Raw genomic sequence first — 23,736 nt, 5'->3', positions numbered from 1 at the left:
CATTTTTGTCACCCTCCCGTCCGGTAGGCGGCGCTGCAACATTAAATGCAAACCCGCGCAGAACAAACGTAGAAGAAGACGATAGTTGCGGGAAAACCGAAGCGGATGGTTCCTGTGTTGATAATCCAAACTGTTAGAATACAGGGTAAGTTTGGAAATGTTCCCTCTTTTAACAATTAGCCAGTGGCTTTTCGGAAAGTATGACCCACTGGTTGAGTGAGTCACATATTGGTGTGGCGACCAATTTCCGTCGATTGTCAGAAAGTCTTGAGTGCTGCTGGTTTTAAGTTGTGTAACCTCCCGTCATAATAAACCATAGCAGCTAGCAAGCGGAAGCCTAATGTTTAACTGTCAGTTTATCAAGCTGACACTGATCATTAACGGTACTTAAACAAAAAAGTTATGTCAATTTGAGTTAATATAGGTAAAGTCTGATGCATCATCACATGTTTACTGTTTATAACGTTAAAATGCCACTTCACTAACCAGTGTGCCTCAAAATTATTCTCAGTAGACAGACATGTAATGTGTTATCACAGGAACACTTTATTAATAATACATTTATATACAGTATATATTTAAAATACACACATAACATATACACCATTGCCAGTAGGTATAGAGACAGTGCATAACGCGTCATAATCTGAGGCCACGCCCATCGTGGGGGAAAACAATTCACAGCGCTCCGTTCACTTTCTATTGAATGACACTCGTATTCGGCAAACAAACTTAATAAAAACGTAATACGACATGCCTTTCACAAATACACGTTACATACTCTAAAGCCACGACTCTTGTCTGTCTATACGAGCTGTTTTTGTGAAAATTGATTGAGTAATTTTCCATATCGAGACAAAACTCTTAACTAATGTATGCTTTATGCTAGGCTAATGTTAGCCTTCTGCTGTAGGCTAGCCAGGTCGGACGGGAAAAAACACCTCAATATCTAAAATTACTCAATCATTTTTCACAAAAACAGCTCGTATGGACAGACAAGAGTCGTGGCTTTAAAGAAAGTAACGTGTTTTTGTTAAATGGATGTTTGAATAAGTTTTAATTACGTGTGTTTGCAGAAGACGGGTCTCCTTCAATACAAAGTGAACGTAACGGTGTTCAACGGTTTCCCCCACGATGGGTCCGACCGGACAAAAACACCTCAATATTGAAAATTACTCAATTATTTTTCACAAAAACAGCTCGTATAGACAGACAAGAGTCGTGGCTTTAAAGAAAGTAACGTTTTTTCGTTAAATGGATGTTTGATTAAGTTTTAATTAAGTTTGTTTGCAGAAGACAGGTCTCCTTCAATACAAAGTGAACGGAACGCTGTTCAATGTTTTCCCCCACGATGGGCGTGGCCATGGGCGTGGCCTATTTCATGCACTGTCTCTATGTTCCATACCTGAATACTGAAGTTAGTTGTTTGCTAGTTACCTTAGTAACAGCCATTTACATAACACATTTTTGCTGGCTACCTGGATAACAATGCAGTCTGTTTGTACAGTAATATGAGCAAAGTACAGGCAGTCTTAACTTTACTACAGCCGGGCATCACAGACCGAATGAGACTGAGTCGTTCATCATTCAGTCAACAATAGGACATTTTAAAGTAATGCAAGTAGTCATATAACCATGACAAATAGTCCATCATCCAATATTTATTTTAATATCTGTGTTAATCTCCTTGTCCAGTTGATGCCAATTAAAGTGGAACAGGCAATTGGTTAATTTAGAAAATGTTGCACATCACAATTCGCTTTAAACATGCACTGTATTGCCCAACACAACTTTTTAATTCATTTCACAACATGTAGTTAAAACTGCAATTAACATTCAAGGTGAATGCACTGAATATTTTCTATGTTAATACATATTGTCTCCATGCTGCTACTTTTGATTGTGTTTCCCATAATTGCAGTTAAATGGTTTTGAAAGATGTGTTTTAATGTTTACAGCCTCTGTATGTACTCTTATTTCTTTTGTAGCTTTTTGAAAATCACCATGAAAACCCCAAAGGCAACCGAGGTCAAAAAGGGGATTTCAGTCCTTTGGGAGACTCTGCAATGTCCCATATGGTGAGTGTCATTCTGACTAAAGTTATAGAAAATCAAATAAATATAAAGTGCGTCTGTCTGTCACTTGTTCGCTTACTTCGTACTTTCTTCCATGTATAGCTTGGATCTAATGACTTCCCCTGTATCTACCAAGTGTGACCATCAGTTTTGCAAGTAAGAAATGTTTGATCACTCCTCATTTTGTTAAATAAACAGTTTTATTAATATTTTTTACATGCACTGCCACTGACAAACAAAGTTTCTTTTTCTTTTTCACTAGATTTTGTATGTCAAAGCTTTTAGACAACACCAAGCAAAACAGGGCTAACTGTCCAGTATGTAAAGCTAAGATCACCAAAAGGTATGAAGAGTTCAATAAGATCACTGTTACATTATAATAACAATATTATAAACCTGTACTTTTATTAAAATGTTTTTTTTTTTAAACTTAAACAGGAGCTTGCAAGAGAGCCCTGGGTTTCAGAGACTTGTATCAGGATTGCAGGACATGATACAGGCATATGAACATGACACTGGCACAAACTGTAAGATATTATCATATACATCTTTAAAATTAGTTTGTAAAATGATCTTGCATAACATTTTCTAATAACTTAACTTTTATGTTTTCAGACTTTACTGGACTGTCCCAGCAAGTGGGACAAGCAGAGTAAGATATTTAAACACCTGTCACTTTAAATAAAGCTAAAAATGCTAATTTAAATATAATTTTAGCTCACCTTTCATTTTTGTATTGTAATTTGTATTGGTTGACACTAACGGTTGTCTGCTTGCACGGGGCAACTGAAAATAATGTTTGGGCAAATTGAGATTACGCGGGCAAGAGGGGTTGTCATAGGCTATGCTATTCAAGTGTTTTAGAGACTGCAAAAAAGAAATCAAAAATCCGCCAACTCCTTCCTTCTCAACAGCAGCCTGTGTGTGCGTGCAGTTTTGTTGTCTGTCTACGTTACGAAAGCCGGTTCTATTAATGAACCGTTCGGCTATTTTCAAAACCTGAAAATCAATAACATTTGAGCTTATCGATACTGCCATGGGGTCCAGTAGGTCACATGATGTAATGTTACATATCGAGTAGAGTCAGCTCATCTATATCTATTGAGGCGTACTTCAGCGTATTATCCCATCACTGGTCCGCATCATAGACTGTAAAAAGTGTACCTTCGACTGTCTTGAAAAGACTGCCACTGCAGACAGGCTCGGCACCGGCTAATCTTCTTCCTCTTCTGTGATCAGCAAACGAGACTGTTTAGCAACTCCCGTCAGTTATTAAAAGTGATAATGTTTTTGAATCCATGTTAAAATCTGCAGGATCAGAGCTAGTTAGCTTTAAAAAAGAAAAAGAAATGGCAAACGGTTCAAATGTGATGTGTTCAGGTCGGCTCAGTAAAATGAAAACTAGGCAAAGTTCAATAAAAGAAATTCATGGTGTGTTCAAGTGTAACACCTAGAAAAAATTAAATGTGAGTTTTGGCGAAAAACAGTTTGGGTGAAAAACTTGTTTTCCCAGCAATATAAAGTTGTTAGTAAATTTGGAATTATGACCTGTTTAAAGTCCTATCTTGAGCCCTGCTCATCTTATAAGCAATTAAAGCAATAATACCAGTTCTCTTTTAATAAAATAATAAAAGAGTATCGATAAAGATTCGATAATGGTAACTATCAATAAAAATTAATGGGCCCCCTCTCTACATACAGTATAACTTGGTAATAGCTTTAACACGCTAACACGGTGGACTGAAATAATTTTATGGCACATGATCACTTTTTGGCACAATGTGACCGTTTTAAATAAGTAAAAGAAGAAGAACTTCAATTTTGCTAACACGTTTATGTGGAAGCTAAACTTCAACTTGACTCTGAACTAATATGAGTTTTCTGAGCTCCCCAAAACCAGGCCAGGAGCCTGGCAAAAAGAGGTTATTTTACGACACTGCAGCAGGACCAAGCTCTTGGCTGTATGTGCGATGTCATGATATGTAGGCTTATATGAATTGTTGTTGGTTTTATGTGGTCAGGATGTGACTAGTAAGGAGGGTTTGCATCTAGGTGACATGGTTCGCTAAAAGGTATAATTAAATTATATATATCATTGAGTCACAGTTTTTTTGTTTTTATTAGGGCACGTGAACACGACATTCGGGCAAGTAAAACATTACCTGTACTTCTTTTGAAACCTTAGTGTCAATTTTTTTCCAGAGTGAGAAATGCTCAAGCTACCAAACATCGTCATGATATGGCTGGAGATACGCCTAGCACTGAAAACAACGATGATCTTCCAAGGTCTCACTCCTCAACTATAGCAGGTAAAATCTTAAGGCTTTGTATGTTGCAAATTTGCTTTTTTTAAATGTTATTTGCTATAGTTGTGCGTTTCACATTGTTTATTTTTCGAAAAGTGTGTGGTTACCTGAAAAGTTAATTTATTTGTCTTTTGTTTAATTTCTTCTTAGCAAAAAGTTCATTTGCAAGGCTAATGGGACTTGAAGACTCAAGTCCTTTCATGACAGAAAATGAAGGCCTGGACAGTGGCCTGGGAGAGGCCCCACAACGTTCTGACAAGAAAATACAAAGTCCTACTGATCATTTGGAACAAGGGGACACAGAAGTGTCACAAGTTGTGATAAAGGCAACATCAGCTCCCACAACAAGAGGCAAAATGAGATCTTCAAAATTGGAAAAAGACTCTCTTTGCCCTTCATTAATTCTAGAAGATTCCGATCACAAACCTTTAAGAAAGACGTCAAGGAAAAAGAAGAAAAAGGAATTGACGCCTGACAAGGTCCTTGAGGAGAAACAGAAGAAAAGTCTGGAGAAAGTCGCAGAGTGGCTCATGAAAGTTCCAACTGAAGGAAGTCCTGAGTTAGATAAACCCAACGAAGAGGACGATGGCTCTGACAGCTGTTCATCCACCTCAACAATAGATATCAAGCAACACAACAGTGATGTATATCCGAAGAGAGAGGACCGCGTTAAAGCCCTTGAAGAGCAGGTGTTTGGGGCCGTCTACAAACGAGAGCGAAGAGGGAACAGGAGCAGTTCTCCTCTGCTTAATGTTTTTGTTGAATCACCAATAACTAAAGAAATCAAGACAGTTAGAAACAGTATTTCTAGAAGAAGGAAGAATAAAACTCTGACACCTGCTGATTTTGTCAAGAAAACAAGCCCTGTAGAAAACGCTGAAAGTGATACAGAGGAAGAACTACACATGGTAGAAGATGCCAAAGACGCTAGCAGTGACATTTTTAAAGAAGCGGAACGGGTGGAGGTCACGGCAGAAAGGGACATAAACACATATGGGAGGGAGTTGGACAACATGTCAGAAAGTGACAAAAATACAAGCAAAGATGACGTGCCCTGTTCTGTGTCTGATATTGTCCAACAGCAACCTGAAAGAAAGTCAAAGAAAAGGACACGTAAAAGTATGCAGCTGGTTGACAGTGATTTTCAAGACCAAGGTAAGCCAGAAGAGCTAAAGAAAAGTGTCAAGAGGAAAGGTAAAAACACAAGGTCAGAATTGGTCAAGCCTGCTAGAGTGCCAAAACCCCTTGTTCTGGTTGGAGTTGAAAATGGAGAAACCAGCCCTAAGACTAAACCATGCTCGAAAGAGGTTCATGTTCATATTGAGAATTACCCCAGCAGTGAGGAACAAGAAATCCCTACCACGAGGAGCAACAGGCGAAGCAGAAGACTGCAAGTCTTCACAGAGGAAGTCCAAGAAGGTCACAAGAAAGCCAACTTGAAAGCAAATGTACATGAAAAAGACAGAAATGGATGTATTTATGATCAAGATTTAGAGGGAATAGAAAACATGAAGTCTGGGGGGAAAAGGCCTTATTTAAAACAAACAGAAGATGCTGAAGAATCCTTTGCTGAAGTGCCAAATGCGGAAACTTTGTCCGAAGCTAGTGCTGCTTGTAATGTCCCTGTGGTACCAAGCTCTGCAAGTCCGTCTGTGGTAAATGCAACGCTTGAAAGTGACAATCTAACGAATACTTCCCCAAGAAATATGCAGCTTGAAACCTTGCCTGGTGAGGCTAAATGTGCTCGAATTGATAACGAGGAGGATAAGAACGACAGTGAGCTGGACACTGAGCAACTGCTCCGGAGCTTCAAAGCTACTAAAAGGAAATCTTTCCATATTGGCAACCCACACGTGAAACGGAGCCGGAGTTCAGCCCAAGAACACATGCCGGGTAATGAAGCAGAGGAAAACCAGCGTGTTTGTTCCGGTGGTGAATCCCAAAGCTGTCAGATATATCCAAAGGTATCTCAAATAAACAAGCAAGAGGTTATAAGAGACAACGAAAACTCATGTTGTAGTGATTTGATCTCCCCTACCTACGCACCTGTCCAAAAAAGAAAAACGGTTGTTGAGAAACCAGATCAAGTGGTGGTAGAAGCCTCGATCCCCGAAACCAATTGCTCAGGTCAGGAAGGGAGCGCCGGTGTCTACAAGAACAGTGTTAGTAGTAGTGCCCTCACTCCTAATAAAGTGTCAAAACGTGATATGGAGAGTCTTCGTCTTTCTGTCGTGCCCCAAGTAATAGATTCTGGCCTCTGCTTCACAGCCGTTGAACATGAGGAGCTAAACGAACCCTCAAAGTATTCTCAAATCGCGGAGAACCGGTTTGACGCCTCCACAAGGGATGGCAGCAAAGTGGAGGAGATAAGAGACGGCGCCTCTTTACGTAATTCGGCTGCCAGTGGACAACATTCATTCAATGACGCTCAAAAATGTGTATGCGAAGAGTCCTTAACACCTGAAGGCCTTGGAGTGCCTGTCATACAAACCGTCCACAAAGTGCAGTCGCAATGTGGAGATCTCAGCACCCCTTCCTCCACCAGGAGCTTACCCAGGAGGAGGACTAAGGCCAAGAAGCTCCAATCTTCTTCAGAGTCAGACTGCAGCGAAGAGGAACTGCCTGCTTTGACCGATATTTTCGGAACATCGGCTCCCCCCTCTGCTCTAAACCAGGATCAGGGAAATTCCAAGGAGAGTAACCGATGTGATGGTGTTCCAGCTGATGAAGGAGAACAGCTGAGCCGTCCACCTGCATGCCCCAGCCCCGACTGCGTTAATTCCAGCCAAGCATCTGTGGACTTGTTTGGCACGCCAGATGAATGTGAGTGGAATTCAATGTAGCTCAAATGGTTATTTTTATGGCTTAATTTTTCAATCTGCAGCTTGCAAGCAATACAATAAGATTTCTCTTGTGTTGCTAATGTGCCAAAAATGTGCTTGCTCTGTTAGAATGAGTGAGTGTGTGGCGGAAGAAAATAAAAATGGATTCTCAAGCGTTTCGAACACAAAGCAATTTGATTACTCTCTCTCTCCAGGCGATGCACCTGTAAATGAACCCTGCGTATCAGTTGAATCATCACAATTCTCGAGCGAAGTCCTTGTTACCCAGGTAAATATGATTGTGTGTGTGTGTGTTTTTTTTTTTTTTTTTTAAACATAGCTGTATAAATCACCCTCTCTTTAAAACACTTATTCAGTGCGGCGAATTTTTTCCCCATTAATTCGAGCGCAGAAATATTCATGTCTGTCTATTTGCTTGTTCAGCATTATCTGGTTTCATTGTGGTCCCAGTGATGCACTGTCACGTTACGCCCCAGAGAGGGCAGCCACCACATTTGCTCCCAAACCAGACTTGTCAGCTTCCTGGATGACAGACTACCTCGCTCAGTAAAAATTGTCCCCCTCAGCAGCTCTCTAAATTGCATTTCATTCACGTTGGAGGAAATGCCGCCGAGGAGATGGTTCTGGTTTTTCCACCTCATCCATCTTCCAGCGGCTCACACTTTTATCCGTGGGCCGTATTTGACTGGGAGTTCAAGTTTCACCACCTCTGGGTTTAGAAAAGGGCCCCGGATTACACACATCTGAGAATACAGAGGGTTTGTAGTATTGTGCCGTGTGTTTGTGTGTCTGTCTGTATACAGAATGAATAGACTTGTGCTGTAAACGCAAAGGTTAAAATTCAAATTATTAGTCAAGTGAAGCATTGACACACACACACACACACTTGCATACTCTATTAAACCAATATTTTTTTTTAAAACCAATAAACTCAATAATGGTAACTAATGACTGAGCATTGGTCCAAGCTGTTATTGTTTTCATGCCTCACAGTGTAAGATACCAAATGTGCAGCCAGTAATTGTCCCTTTTCCTCTCACTGTCCTATTTTATTAAAGTGTATGACATGAAGTGATGACTCATTTTGTAATTCTGAGCGGTTCTGCGTCACATGTTTTTTTTTCTCCTCTCTCAGCAAAAGATAGAAATGCAGAATGAGCTGGTGAGGTTGGAGAAGATGATGGCTCTGGTGTCAGAAGTGCTTCAGGAGAAAGAGGACAGTCCTACGAAAGAGACCAGCAAAACCACAGGTGGGCACATAAGAAATGTTTGCTTTTAGAACTGACACGATTAATCAATTTATTCATTAGTAATTGTATATAATGCACTGGTCCATTGTTGGTTTTATTAGTTTAAAGTTGGAGTCAGCGATTCTGGAGAATGCTTGTTGTCAAAATAACTTTTTGTCAAAATCAGTGAATAGTTTCTCATGACACCTGTGTGTGTGTGTGTGTGTGCACTGAAAAAGAAATCCTGTGTTAATACACAGCCTAGGCTCTGTAAACGGCGATGTTGCTTGCTACGGTGGGGTTCCCCTTTGTTTACTTGCCAGTTTAGATAGCTTAAGCTGTGTATAAACACCAGATTTCCTTTCAGCGCACACACAGTACAGTCAGCTAGCAGGATGTGAGGAGATATTCACAGATTTTGATAACAAGTGTTCTCCAGAATCCCTGAATCCACCTTTTAATGCCGAACTTCCAGGCTGAAACATAATGTGGTATTGAACATGAATGTTTACCCAGGTTTCAAATTTGATATGAAGTGCAGGTCAGGAACAAATCAACTAGATTTTTTTTTCTACCTTTGACCCCAAAATGGAAACTTTATTTTTAGTTCAAATATTTAGAGCCGGTGATTGTTTTGTGTCCCCAGGCACAGACCCTCACAGACCCCTCCCACGTGACCAGGACCCAGGCCAAAGCTCAGAACGGTATGTAAAACATGGTAGAGTGGACCTTTAGTACTTCTGCATAGAAACATATGTTCCTACCTAGGCATTGTATAGATGTATAGTCAAAGAAAATACATTTAGTTTATTTATTTATTATTTGAGTAAATAAGTAATTTATTACTAGGAACCACACAATGTCTAAAGAAACAGTTTGACTATTAATACATTTTGAATACTTGATAAATAACACATAGTTAGAAATTAAATTTAAAAAATATATAAAAAGCATCATCTAAACACAATATTGTTAACAATAACAGAATAGGAAAAAATACATTCAGTGTGTTCTTACTGAAACAACACACGTCATGTAAAAGCAAACAAATAAAGCTGCCTGTCTTAACATGACAACATGAAAGCTGGTTTCTCAACATTTAGTCATTGTTTGCATGACATGATAAGAGGTGCTGATAATAGCACAGCTAAATGATTCTCAGGAATCAGACAATGTAAAAAAAACAGTTCTACGTCATGGTAACTGTCTTGTCACGAGCTATTCATAAAAGCAATTCTTCGTATTCATCTGTCCGGTATCTTAGCTTTTCCTATCATGGGTGGCAGTTTTGAATTTCTGGTAACTTTCAGAGACCACAAAATACATGCAGCTCTTTGGGATACAATATTCTTCACTTTAGAGTTAGATGAAGGATCGATGACACTCAGGTCTGGCCATTTGATATGAAGCTTCAGCTCTGAGCCTGGTTAGCTTAGCTTAGCATATGACATCAAAACAGGACGAAACAGCATACCATGACTAGCAGAAAGTCAGTTTTGCTGTTACAATCCCTAAAAGTCAAACCTGAATTCAGTAACACATGTAATCTGAAGAAATCTGCCTCAGTGTGCTCTGCTTCTCTTCTCACAGGATCTTAAACATCCTTAATACATTTTAAATGGAGCTATATTTCAATACTGCCATGATATGCAGCACAACAGTAACTGGAGCAAGTGGCATGTAATTGGTCTCTTCTTGGTATGTAACTGAAGCAGAAAGTTATTGCCTGTGTGTTTGTGTGTGTGTGTGTGTGTTGTTAGTCTGGTTCTCAGAGGGTGATGCATCTCAAGAGGACAGGCGGATAATCTCACTAATGAACCCCAGAATCTGCTTATGCTGTGGAGAATAAAAAAATCATTACTGACTGCATCTTATATGTCATTTAGAGCACTTAGAGGGGAAACGTGTGCCACTGTAATTTATCTCTCTTGCTTCGTTGCCCCCCCCCCCCCCTCCGCCTTGCAGGGTTCTAAGGGCAGTCCTCGGGGCAAGACAGAGAGGGAGAGATGCAAAAAAGAAAAGCTATACAATAACTAAATTAAAATGCATATACTCCTTGAGCGCACTGCTGAAATTGGAAAGAATAGCCAGAACTGAATGGGCCATTGTCACTTTGGTGCAGGTAATTTAAATGTAGGCCCTCTGCCAGTTTTCCGTAGTTTTCAGGAGTCTCTGGGTGAAGAAATAAAATAAAACAAGAGAAGAGAACTTTATTCATATGAGTTATGAAACAACTTCTAATCCATTTATAACAAAGCACTCATTGGATATTGAGTTTCTATCAGTACTGAGATCTGATGCATTGACATCTAGTGGTGGATAGTGTTGAGGCTTTTATTGTTGTGGCTCTAGTCCAGCATCTTGATTTGAAATCTGAGACAATGATAAGACTTTTTTTTTTTTCACTGGCAAACAATATTATATTCTTCATTCGCTTAGTGAGTGACCATGTTTCAAACTCAAAACTTCAAAGCTCCTGAAACAACAAGCAACTAGTACAGACCAGTCGGAGCGTCACCGAAGAAGATTACAAGTTATCTAGTGCTGATGTTTGTGGATCGATGCCTTTGGACAATTATTGACCTGCAAAGGATTGGCAACCAAATATTGACTTAATGTAAGTTGCATGTTAGCTTGACCAGTTTCTTTCTGTCCCCCGTAAAATTGGGAGACTGTGAATTCAAACAATTTCAAATGATTGCCAAGAATCAGCACTGGAATCATAAAGTGATGGTTTGATTTCAAGATGTATTGTGCCGAACACAACACAGCAGCAGTGTCCTAAGACTGCACTGTAACCTGGAGGGACCTAGCACACCCAAATGAGTAAAGCCAAGCCAGTTTTGGCAAGATATGTTTTTGACAGCCAAGTACTTCACCATGAAGTTGCTTATACCTTTGTTTTTTTAGGGTTCTAGTAGCAAATGCAGATACACAAACGTGATTAAGCTCAGTACTATTTTTAGAACATGAAAAATGCATTGCTATACCCCAAAACTGACCTTTCAAATGAGCATGAGGAATAGACACACTCTTTATTATCCAGCGCATGTTTTGTATCATGTCCATCTGTCTTCTACAAGGGTTAACATTCTGTCTTTTTTTTTTTTTTACATTGCAGGAAAGCTGTTACGGAGGCAGAAGAAGAGCCCAAAATAAGACCATCTGAAGGCACAGGGATCACCCAGCCCTGTGTGTCAACACATGGCAGCATTGAAGAGAAGGGTAAGGGTTTTGCTTTGGCTTTGGAAAGAGTGCAGACACATGCTGGAGTCGAGAAAAGAGGAAACGCTAGAAGTCTTTTAGACAAACACAATCAGAAATAAACATTTTGCGAGATTGTGTTTAAGATTCTTTTTTTTTTCATAATCTGGTAATTCCACACTTTTCAAATAGGAAATGTAAATATATGAAGGTTTATACGGAAGCATTGCTTATCAAAATATGTTAAGTCTGTCAGCAGGGTTTGGTCTGACATTCAAAGGGTCTGTGAATGGCGGTAAAACTCACTAGCACCTTTCGTTGTTCATTTGATTATGAGAATTTGTCATGATCAGCTAACGTTTTATCTCGCTTTTGATTCCCTTTTCATCTTTATTTTCTGTTTTGTCTTTCTCTCTCTCCTCAGCAGTTCAGCGCTCCACCCACACTGGTCCGAGTTGTGTAAAAGCCACTGGAGCCTCCAAGACACTTTCAAGTCCAAGCACAGCAGCAGCCAAAACATTGAAGAGCAATGTTTCACCATCAGATGGGCAGGAAGACAAAGAAAATAACACTCCTGTCAGAGATAGAAACAAAGTTACGACAGTGCTGGTGTCGTCTGGATTGGGCCCCAATGAACAGGTGCCTCCTCTTCAACCCATCTGGTGCGTTTATTTAGCGCTCTCCATGGAAGCACACATTAACCAATTGGATGTTGTCGCCCTATAGATAATGGTGAAAAGGTTTGCCAAGCGAGTCGGTGCCACTGTGGTGTCCCAGGTCACGCCAGAGGTCACTCACATCATCATGCACACAGGTGAGGATGCTCACATGCAGGCATTTATAAGTAGGGCTGCAACTAACCATTATTTTGATAATCGATTAACCTGTCGATTATTTTCTCGAACAAACGATTATTAATCGATTAGTAGTTTGCTCCGTAAAATGGTGAAAAATGTTGATCAGTTTTCCAAAGCCCATGCTGACGTCCTCAAATGTATTGTTATGTCCAAAACACAAAGATATTCAGTTTACTGTCATAAGAGGATTAAAGACATCAGAAAATATTCACATTTGAGAAGCTGAAAACAGAATTTGGATTTTTTTATTAAAAAATTACTCAAAGATTAATCGATTTTCAAAAAAGTTGGCGATTATTCGATTAATCCTATCAGCTTTAGTTATAAGAATATGACAACACTGACTGTTCATTTAGCCACGACTGTAACTGTTATGTGTGAAGCGTTGATCCCTGGACTATACCTTATAGTCGATAGTAGGCAAGCAATTCAATTGGCTATTGAAAAGAAAATGCTACGTCCTGTTTTTTAAATATTCCCTTGAGCAGGAGCATTTGCCACTCCAGAAGTACATTGTCCCTTTTACATGAAGTTACAGCTTGTTTTGAGCCTCTTTTTTAAAGGGCTCTTTACAGATAAGCTCTCTGTTCCTCTCTCACCCACTCGCTCTCTCCTCCATTCACTCGCTTGTTACTAATTACCCTCTCTGATAAATTATTTCTAATTGCAGACCTTCACTGTCTCCAAAGCACCATATTAACTGTCACTGTTTGAAAAGCTGTTTTTCTTTCTCTTTTTTTTTTATTATTTAAATGCAATGTTTCCCAGGTAACTGTAAATGTAAAGGTTGATCTTTGTGGTTAAAGGTTGGAAGGGAGAAGGAGTTGTTCCACTCCAACAATTATCTGAAATGAAGTTATGTTTGAGGCCCATTGATAACTTTCACTTGACCCTTTCCTGGAGTACAATGGATAAATGGATTATTGCTTTAATTCTTGAAGGGATACTAATCCCCAGACCCTGCTGATCAACCATGATGTGTGCCTGTGAAGCTATTGTTGAAAGGGTTCCTTCATTCCTAAATCGTTTTAAGAAGATTTCTTCATTAATTTTGGCTGGTGAAAGAGTTCAAAAATGCATACGGAAAGGACATCCTTGATATTTACTATTAAATGTATTCTGATAATACTGTATTAGTTAGACACACTTTCCACATGCTCAAAAGGGGGTAGGAGGAAGTAAAAAACATATCTAGTCCTACCCCTTAACAGATCAATTTAGCCTGGATAGTTAGTATTATATTATTAACATGTCAGTAATAAGAAAACTACAATAACTATAATTACACAGTTCTATTAAGAATGCATAAATATGAATCATTACTATAAGTATATCAATATTATAAACAAGTATATATAAATACTATAAACAATTAAACATAAACATTATAAATAAATCTATGTTCATTATAAATGACTATATATAAATATTATGAATACAATTACCATGTATATTACAAAACTACACTCTACATACTGTATGTCTATGTTACATTTCTGTACTTTGTGAAGATGATGTCTTTATATTTGTTTTTAAACTGTCTTATGTTTTGGCTTTTCTGTACTTCCACACTTAACTTGTTCCACAATTTAACTCCGTAGATGCTGATACAAAAGCTCTTTATGGTTGTGGGTGTGCGGCGGACCTTGAAGATTAGCTGTCCCCTTAATTTATAACCTCCTTTCCTTTCAGAAAACATTGCCTTTTTATGTTTTTCGGTAAAATATTATTCCTGGCTTTGAAGACTGTTTGGGCTGTTTTGAATTCAACCAGATCAGGACATTTGATAGTTTTGGTCTGTATGAATAGTTGATTAGTGTGTTCATGGGAAGTTACATTATGGTTTATCCTAATGGCTCGCTTTTGAAGAATGCACAACGGATGTAAATAGGTTTTGTATGTGTTTCCCCAGATCCCTGAACAGTAATACAGATATGGTAATGGTAACATAGTAAAAACAAAGAGGTAATTTGGGGTTAGAGCCATATATTGTGCTTTATTCATCATCACATTGGCTGTTTATGTTTGCATACTACAGCATGTTTAAATTCAGTAAATGAAAAACATTATTTCCTGAAAGTTGCCACAAAGATTTTTGTCAATCTCACAAACCATCTCTGGAAATACTCTTAACTCTTTGAACCTAATGGATGGTCTTGAATAGGAACCATTATACATCATTTAAAACTATTAATTTAGAAAGATTCCAATCAAGATGCGTTCGTCTACTCCCCCACAACTTTTCACACATGTCCGTCTTTGTCTCTCCTTTCTGCCAGATGAACAGCTGGTGTGCGAGCGTACGCTCAAATACTTCCTCGGCATTGCTGGCAGGAAGTGGGTGGTCAGCTTCCAATGTAAGTCCTTGCTCACTTTATTGTCGTGTCTCCGTTCGTCACTGATAAATAAACAGCGAAAACCAGTATGAACATTGTGTACGGACAGGCTGCCATTCAAAATGAGTGTTACATAATACAGTAGCCACCTGAGGAGTGTTTGTGCGTATGACAATAAGCTCATAAGTTTTTGTCCTCATTTCCTCTCCGCAGGGATTTCAGAGAGCTTCAAACAAAAGAAACTCTTAGACGAGGTACACTTAGTCTTTTGTGCCCCTTGAATTTGCATGCCGCTGATATCCTGTTGTATCCTTGTATGTCTGGATGTTGAATTACTGCCCGCATGATGAATTTCTCCTCGTGGTTCTCCGTGATACCTCATAAATTATTTGTCATACATTTGCTTTAGCGATCCCTGGATCTGGTTCTGCGCTATACAAGAATAAGCCCTTGCCCAGGCTGTGTTTAGTATCTCCATTAATATAATACTCTTTCTCCATCTTCCAGCCCAGTTTATAAGCATTTTTATGCACAATATGACACACAGCGTATGCAGAGATGGATTACATACAATTACAAGAAGTAGAACTCTGCCAAACTGAAAAATGTCCTGTGTACTGTTAGGACAATCCTTGACTTTTAAAATAAAACTAAACGGTCCTTTAGACCGTCGGCCATTTTAAAAGCTAATAGCAAAAGGGAAGGTTTTATACAGTTGTGATTAAGATTTGAGCCTTCAATGTGAATTTACAGAATTCTTTCATGGTCTGTTTTCCAACAGAGTGTCTTTGAAGTGAGAGGGGACGTGGTGAATGGGCCCGACCACCAGGGCCCCATGAGGGCTCGCTGCACCGAAGACAATAACGTGAGTCCTTGAAGGGTTTATTATACAGTGTTGATTTGACCTCCACTCCCAAAGTGAACGCTAAAATCAGAGATCCTAACTGTGGCTCTTTTCTTTCACTGGCAGCTATAATGCTTTATTTCTCATGTTCATTTATGCATTACTTGATAAATAATTAATATATTTCATTTTATTTATATATTTTGTTTTGGTTTTATGTAATTTTATTCGGAATCCAGGGTTGGAAGGTTTAAATGTAAAAATGAAATGTTGAGAAATTTTTTATGAGAATTGTATATTAAAAATTTCGATTTGACATTTTCCATTGATATTTTTTTGACATTTTTCTATTTTTAGATTTTGGAAAATGATTATGGGTGTAGGTGCCTGGCTAGATTTGAACCAGGAACAATGCAGTTCTAGAGTTTGCATTACCAGGATGCAGACATTTGAAGAAAATACAGAAAGAAAAAGACACAAATGAATACATTTACTGAGGACAATTATTCCCATCTCTACTGTTTGTGAAAGCACTAGGTCTGGATCAGACCTATTCTATGTGGCCAGACATGGTGCTTTTTTTTTAAGAATATCAAATAAAATGTGTTAACAACAAACAGCACTTGAACCTGTTTCTTCCTATTGCACCAGACTCTTATTATAAATGCTAATTGTAATTTTGCTCTTGGCATGAGGCCAACAGGGCCAGTTCTGTTGCCAATGAGTGGGAGAAAATTAGAAATGGCTAGATGTCATGTTGGCCGAATTGCTGCCTTTGAAGAACCTCCGCTAATTGAATTAGTCTGCAATTTCAGGCTTTTTTAAGTGGCTTCAACCCAGCACCGGCACTTTGACGGACACATTGTCCTGTTCATACTGGCTTTCTGCACCTGCATCCATGTTACAAACAGACTTAACAGATGCAATGAAGTGCCGGTGACTTAGAGTCCGTCACCAAAATGCCAATGCGCTGTTAATCAGTCATTGAAACTCTCCAGTGTTCGTGTGTGTTTGGTTCGCACTTTATAGCATCACACACTTTAATACCTCCCGAAGGACATTAGGGTTGTTGTCTAAATTAAAAATCTGCTAACGGATGCACTTTTTCATCTCACCAAGCACCTCTGGCTAATGATCATTACGGACGGATAGGAAGGAGTGAGGAATTAGTATTTCTCTCTCCAGGGACTCTGACATTTATCTAACAAACACTTCCATCCGGCCTAACTCTGTGTTATATAAGGCTGCAATGTGAGTTGCACACTTACTTTCGGGGTAGTTACCGTGGTTCAAGGGGGAAACCTTTTTTTCCATTTCCATTTTCAAGCAAGCTTATTGACCCACCGAGTGCAATAAAACAATGTGTCTCTGGTGTCAGGCGGGTCGTTTTTCTTTTTGCGTGCTTATAGCGTGATATTACCTCGGCTCTGTTCAACTTATCCCTGAACTTATATTATTACGGTGGGAGCAGAAACTGAACAAGCAAGTTTTTACACAATAAATGAGGAATAGCTGTAATGAACTGCGAGAGGTGTGCTTGGTGAAGTGTTTCAACCCTTCAGAGTTCCAAAACACACTCAGCTGAATTGTTAAGGCAGCCCACCGCGGTTAAGTTCACTGAATAAATGTCCTCTTTATGTTTGAGTGTAGAAATGTTGCAGACATCTCACAGTATATTATTTAATCCTTGTATCTTTATTTTTCTCCTCAGTTACTCATGAAAGGCTACAAGATCAGCTTCCAAGGTCCTTTTACAGACATGACTACAGGTAAATCACATCTAAAATACAACAACAACAAAAAGCTTTTTATTTATCAGGAGGACTAACACCTGAAATGTAAAGGGCAATGTTTCATTAATTAAATGTGTTTATCAAAGATTGCTTTTCTTGCAGAGAATTTTTACTGTAGAAAGCGAACTGTATTGACAAACTATATTGGCGAAATTTTTTGTGCGCACTTACCTTTAGCATGTTTGTATTGCAGCTTTTATCAGTCGAAATGATTGTCAAGTTCTACTGGCTAATTCATGAGGCTTATTAGGTAGATACAAGTTAAGTTTACTACTTTGTTCATCTTTAAAAGTTTAATAGAGGGATTGCAGCATGCTATGTCATTGAAGTGATTTTTCTTTTTTAATTATTTTTGTTTCAAATGTCAGCACGTCATGGTACATGGTCATTTTTTTTCTCTCTCGCTCTTTTAGTGTTGTGTAAAACCTAATTTGCCATCAGAGCTTTTCAACCAGGAGTTTCTTAAGTTTCACTGCAGGAGATAAAACTGCCATTTTTTTAATGCCTGTGCCACATAATATATGTAGACTAGCTAAGGCTGCTCAATAGGGTTAGATGTAGCCAGATATAACATAAAATATCTGTCATCCACTTTATAGCCCTTTTCTAATTACTTAGACTGAGGGTTGCTTCATTGTCTGAGAAACACAGTACTCAAACACTCAACGCTGCAGGTATCGAAACACCGACATAATGTGTCCTTGTTCCTTGCAACAAAAAGAAGGGTTTTTATGCTGTCATTTGCAGGTGCTTTCAACAAACTTTAAAAAACGAAGGTGTTATTTTAATGGAGTGGTTGCCATTTCCCTGCAGCCATCATGCTGCTTGCACTGTTTCCTTTTCTCAATCTTAAATGAGTTTTCTCAAACACACTTCAGCTTTTTTTGATGTGTCTATCCTGCAGGACATTGATGGACCCCCGCTTTGCTTTGACGAGAGGGGGGTGTAGCACTACAAATGTACAGTTAAAGTAACTCACACCGTTTTTGACTGATAGCTGACAGCTTGAAACCTGGGCCGTTTTTTTAAGCTCCAAACAGTGATGTGAAAGGAATTGTTTTCACGTGGATTGAATGCAGTTTGAGGAGTTGTGTGTGTGAGACTTTTTTTTTTATGCGGTTTTGTCACATTGCAAAGCGGTTGCTATGGTGTCACTTAGCTGCCTGGAATCCTTTTTTATGAATGGAAGTAGAAAGGAACCTTCAGTCGTGGACAAAGTGCTTTGCTGTTCTCATCTTTATAAAATTGGTCTAAAAATCCCTGGTCCTTATGGTGCCTGCACGGCTGCACCGGTCTAGTTTGTAACTTTGGTCCGAATGATTTGAACAGTCAATGGCCTCCGAGTTCAAGGTTGTTTCGTCCTTCTTCATTCAAAATACGTTTTCACTTTTCCCTTCCAACATGAATGAATTGACAGATAGATCATGGGTGAAGGTCTCAGGGGGGCCATTCTTTTATTTTTAAAAAACCCACATGGTTTCCTGCTTCCTGGGGCTCTTAAAGTGCTACGGCAGCATCCTCCCACTGCCTGCTGGATCAATGAATCTTCGCTAATGGCTTGACATCTGCTAGCTAGCGTGAGGAGTTTTTAAAGACTTCTCTTCTTTTAAAGTGGCACAAACACACAAGGATGGAGTCTGTTTTCTTCGGCACAACAGTATTTCATCCATTATTAAGTGCACACGTGTGTATACGTTTAACGAAGAGGTTATCTACAGCAAATACTGCAAATTGATTGAGGTTTTCGCTTGGTAAATAAGCAAGGGCAACTTTTGACTTGGATTATTTTGAAGGCCGGTTTTTCTTTGTGTGATGTCTTAACCGTTTTAAGTGTGTAATCACTGACTGACTGACTGATTGAGTGAGATGCACATATTGATTTAGGTGGAGACAAGATTATTGACCTGTTTTCCAAACGTCTTACTCTTATCAAAGGAAGTCTGAGGTTAAAATGAGTCTACTCGCCATCCCCTGACAGTTAAAGGGGTAAAGGTAGTGAAGATTAAATTAAGGTGTGACTAAGCACACTTTTTCAAACAAGGTTTCCCATAAAAGTTTACATTTACAGCCAACCTTTTTGTTTGTCTGTGTCTGTATTGTTATTGTAGATGAAATGGAGTGGATGGCGGAGCTGTGTGGAGCAGCCATAGTCAAAGATCCACTTCTGCTTGACGGTAAACAGGTAAGTGTGTATAGCCTCTCACACTTGAAAAATAAATAAAACATTCAAGATGATAGGTATTGTGCCATACTTCCTTCTCCTGATTGTTTTATAATCCGATCAGTATTATTCGAGAGTTTGCTGGTGAGTTATTGAAAAAGAGCAGTCGAACTACTTTGGTCCAATCTGAAACATTTCTAAAAGGGATGGATGGATGGATGGATGGATGGATGGATGGATGGATGGATGGATGGATAGATAGATAGCACATTATACCTACTCAATATATATAATATCATAATAATATGTTTAGCATGCTGACTTTTGCCTTGGTTTAGTCTCCTGGGTTTGATTTCATTTCTGGAAAAAAGCACAAGATTGCATTGATGTTTAGCAAATGTTTCATTATTAATTATAGAATTGTAGTTATGCTGAAAATCCGCAGATCGACCTACCGCCCCAGCCTAATCAGCAATCCATAACACAGCAATTAAAGCCAAGATAGAAAATCTGACCGGGGAAAATATAGTTTCCTTCCAATTTGGCTGGCTAAAGTATATAACTTCTACTCATTGCTGTATTTAAATGATAAAGAAGGCATCATTTATATACTTTTATTTTTTTCTTACCCAGAAGTCTCACCAGCTGTTAATTGTACAGCCCGGATCAGGCTCGTCGACGTCCACTTCCAACAGTGAGTCTTATCTGATGATACATTTTAATTTTCACCTGTTACTTTTATATCACACTGTCCATCTTGTAGTTATCTCCCTCCTATTCACACACATCCCCATGCAGAGATAGAATTAAATTAAGAATGACAGCAGCAGCAGCTGATTGTTGCCGTTTGCAAAAAAATTAAAATTAAAACACTCGTCATCCTCCAAATGTCTTCCCATTATCAACAGTGATTACAAATTAAGTCTTCATTTTTTTAAATGGGCTGTTAAAGGTCAGTCCATTTGTGAATACATTACTCAATATATACTACATTGGTGACTGGTTCAAATATTGTTTAAGGTCAGATCTAATGTCTGAATACGCTGGATGGTCCCGACAAGCATAGACATTCTAGCTGGTGCGCGTTTCTGTGCACCTGTCTGTCCAGAAGTACACACATTTGAATGTGTGTGTGCCTGTTTAAACGGTTGGAGAGCGAAAGAACGGTGAAATGGCATAAGCTGCCAGACAAAACAGAGACAAGGTCCCAACAAGCGCGAGGGGGAGTGACTTGCCAGGGAAGTGTCAAGGAAGATAGTCAGTGGAGAAATGGCCAAGAGAAAATGTCAGATTGGAGCAGGGGGGGAAATGCCAAAAACAAGTTGGCCGAAGAAGAGAGAGACTGCCTTTGCACAAGGAGAGCTGACAGTTTAAAGCAAGTGGTTCAATGCCCACCCCACCCCCCTCCTCCTCCTGGCATCTTAATTTGCACTGCTGCATATTTAATAGGGATGGGGCCGATCCGATCCAGTATCGGTATCGGGTCCGATATGGCCGAAATCTGCGTATCGGATATCGGACTGACAGCTCCGATATTAAAATCCGATTTTTTTTTTTTTTTTTTTTTTTTTTTGCTATGTAAGAGCGAACATGCGCCGACGTTCGGTGGAGGGAGAGAGGACATCACTTTATAATTTGACATACAGTACATATCAGTTTGTTAGCCAGTGAGCTAACCAAAGCTAATCCAAGTCAAGGAAGTGGAGAGGCTTGTGACAAATTCTACTATGTAAAATACAGCCAGAGAGAGAAAGACTGTTTAGACAAACAGACCACCACATATTCTAGTGGGGCAGAAGTGATCATTGAGAAGGATTTCTGCCTTTAAGATAAACCTATATGCATTTGTGTATATTTATTGCTCTTTTAAATTAGAATTGCTTAAGCCTTCCTAGCCTAATACATAACATCACCACCAACGAAAAAATGTATAACAATTATGATATCGTATCGGTCAGTATCGGTATCGGCCGATATCCAAACCCCAGGTATCGGAATCGGATCGGAACTAAAAAAAGTGGATCGTCCCATCCCTAATATTTAATGCAGTTTGTTCCTCGTCCAAGTCCTCTGGCAATCACAGCCCAGGTAATCGAGTAGCCCATCACCCTTTTCTGCCCCCCGTTTATCCTCTTCTGCTTCATTCATTAAAATCACACACATCTCTCTTTCTCTCAAACATCCTCCGACGTAATACGTGACTTTAATCATTTGCTCAACAGGTCTCTCTAGACAAGCTACAGTTGTGACACGGGGTTGGCTGTTGGATTCCGTGGCAACCTACACATTCCAAAACTTCAACAAGTACACAACATGAGGCGCTAAGTGGTGTTAAACCCACAGTCGAGCATCGTCTTCTAATGACACATTTTACAACTTTTTAAATGTCATCTAAACTGTCGTCCATCTTTTTTGTTAATATGTTTAAAGTTCTTTGTATTGTATGTGTGCATGGCATGATGTGTATAAAGTTTCATTGAAAAGAAAATTGAAGACAGAATTTTGTCTTTGCTGCTTTTTTTTATATAGTGCAAGAATAGTTACACATGGTCATGTATCACTGGTATCAACCATCAATTAAAAGCCCATGTGCCCAGGAAATAACAGAAAAGCTGCACTGTTGCGAGACTGAAACTTGCAAGCTATGTTTCACACAAGCACTATAATGAACACTACTTGCATCTCACTAAAGTACAGCTGATTTTAAATGATGAAATAATTTGTCAACTCAATTGGAATTTATGGATATTATGAAAATATCTTGAAAGTCTTTAGCGAGTATCATTCTACGACTGTTTGCCTATCCCTGGCGCGTGGCAAATTTCTGGCCATGGTGGAAAGTATAGCCTTCCTAAACATTGCCTCTTTGTAGTAAAAATGTTGTGCGCTGAGTTTTCTTGAATTATTTAACAGCAGTTGTGTGGGAATAAAAATAAAAGATAAGAGATTTGAAGGAATGGGCCATATGTAGACACAGGAAGGACCTTTTTATTTGTGCGTGAGTGTGTGTAGTCCACAGGCTGTCATGTGACCTTGCAGAGATACAAATATATAGTCTGAGACGAAGACAAAAATGCAATCAAATACTTTTAAATACAAATTCAAATACAAAGTCAAAACCTCCTAAAATACGTGTGAAGATGCTGAAATCAGTGCTGCAAATCACGATTCCTTTCATTATTGAATAATCTGCTGATTATTATTCACCGTGATGTCTTCACTGTGATGGTTTCTTTTTCGTCTAGCAGCCTAAAGCCTAAATCTATACAGTTTGCTATCATTTACAATAAAGCAAAAATATTCTCACAAATGAAAATCGAAAACACTGTAATAATTGTCACTTAATCGTTATTTATAGATTCATCAAAATGGTTCTTAATTTTATGTTGATTTTTGAATGAATTATTTGACTAATTGTTTCAGGTTTAGTTGACATTTGAGGTAGCAACCAGCACTGATTAGTGGTCTCCATGTGCTTACAGTATGTGTTTATAATGACTTAATGTCAATTACATTCAGGGCCATTACACTGTGGAAGAGTGCTACCACAAGACACACATTTTTCTCCAGAGGCCAGTGGGTGTGAAATATAACTTATATTGAAATACACAGTCTGAAAAAAGAAAATAGCCCGTTTTAGCTCCCATACAAAACCCTTTCAGCACTATTCTTTATCAGCCTTGGCTTTACTAACAATAAATAAGGTCAAGTTTGGATTGATTGATTGAATTTATTTCAGACATATCAAATAAAATGTAAACGTATCAAAAATACAAAATGAAAAGCACAAAAATACAATTTGTCTCCATACATCATTAAGTTGTTCTTAAATGCACTCAACTTTGTCACCCGACCTCATTTTACGAGGCCACATTCTTCCCTGGTAATTTGTCATTCTGGTTTTCAATAAAGCATGCAGCATTTATTTATTTAATTTTTTGCTGCCAATTGCTGCTAATGTACCCCTGGCCCTGCCATGCTTTTATTGCCGATCTAATGAAACATTTTTGTTGAGCCACTCATTCGTTGAGTGTGAATACTATGGAGGTTAACAGCTACTGATTACATTTTACGAGCAGCAAACGTTT

The 23,736-nt window shown here is 38.8% G+C and overlaps 1 protein-coding gene across 2 annotated transcripts; it reads left to right on the top strand.

The window, feature by feature from the left end:
* The first annotated feature begins 73 nt into the window (after nucleotides 1-73).
* LOC307266586 (uncharacterized protein) lies at nucleotides 74-22,048 on the top strand. Of its 2 annotated transcripts, none has more exons than XM_080048640.1 (21): nucleotides 74-145; nucleotides 1,989-2,078; nucleotides 2,178-2,231; nucleotides 2,338-2,418; nucleotides 2,514-2,602; nucleotides 2,691-2,727; nucleotides 4,278-4,384; nucleotides 4,532-7,204; nucleotides 7,419-7,492; nucleotides 8,360-8,474; nucleotides 9,100-9,157; nucleotides 11,575-11,678; nucleotides 12,085-12,296; nucleotides 12,384-12,471; nucleotides 14,794-14,871; nucleotides 15,064-15,104; nucleotides 15,632-15,715; nucleotides 17,406-17,463; nucleotides 19,596-19,669; nucleotides 20,282-20,342; nucleotides 21,871-22,048. In XM_080048640.1, exons 2-21 carry the CDS (start codon nucleotides 2,005-2,007, stop codon nucleotides 21,963-21,965), a joined length of 4,257 nt encoding a protein of 1,418 aa, XP_079904766.1. In that variant the 5' UTR covers nucleotides 74-145; nucleotides 1,989-2,004; the 3' UTR covers nucleotides 21,966-22,048. The 2 variants fall into 2 exon arrangements, with proteins under 2 accessions (XP_079904766.1, XP_079904765.1); XM_080048639.1 differs by having other exon boundaries at nucleotides 12,082-12,296.
* Nucleotides 22,049-23,736: the final 1,688 nt, after the last annotated feature.

Source organism: Ammodytes marinus, assembly GCF_949987685.1.
Source record: "Ammodytes marinus genome assembly, chromosome: 20".
Taxonomy (NCBI): domain Eukaryota; kingdom Metazoa; phylum Chordata; class Actinopteri; order Uranoscopiformes; family Ammodytidae; genus Ammodytes; species Ammodytes marinus.
Note: the sequence above shows the minus strand (reverse complement) of the source record. Positions and strands in the feature narration are given on the sequence as shown.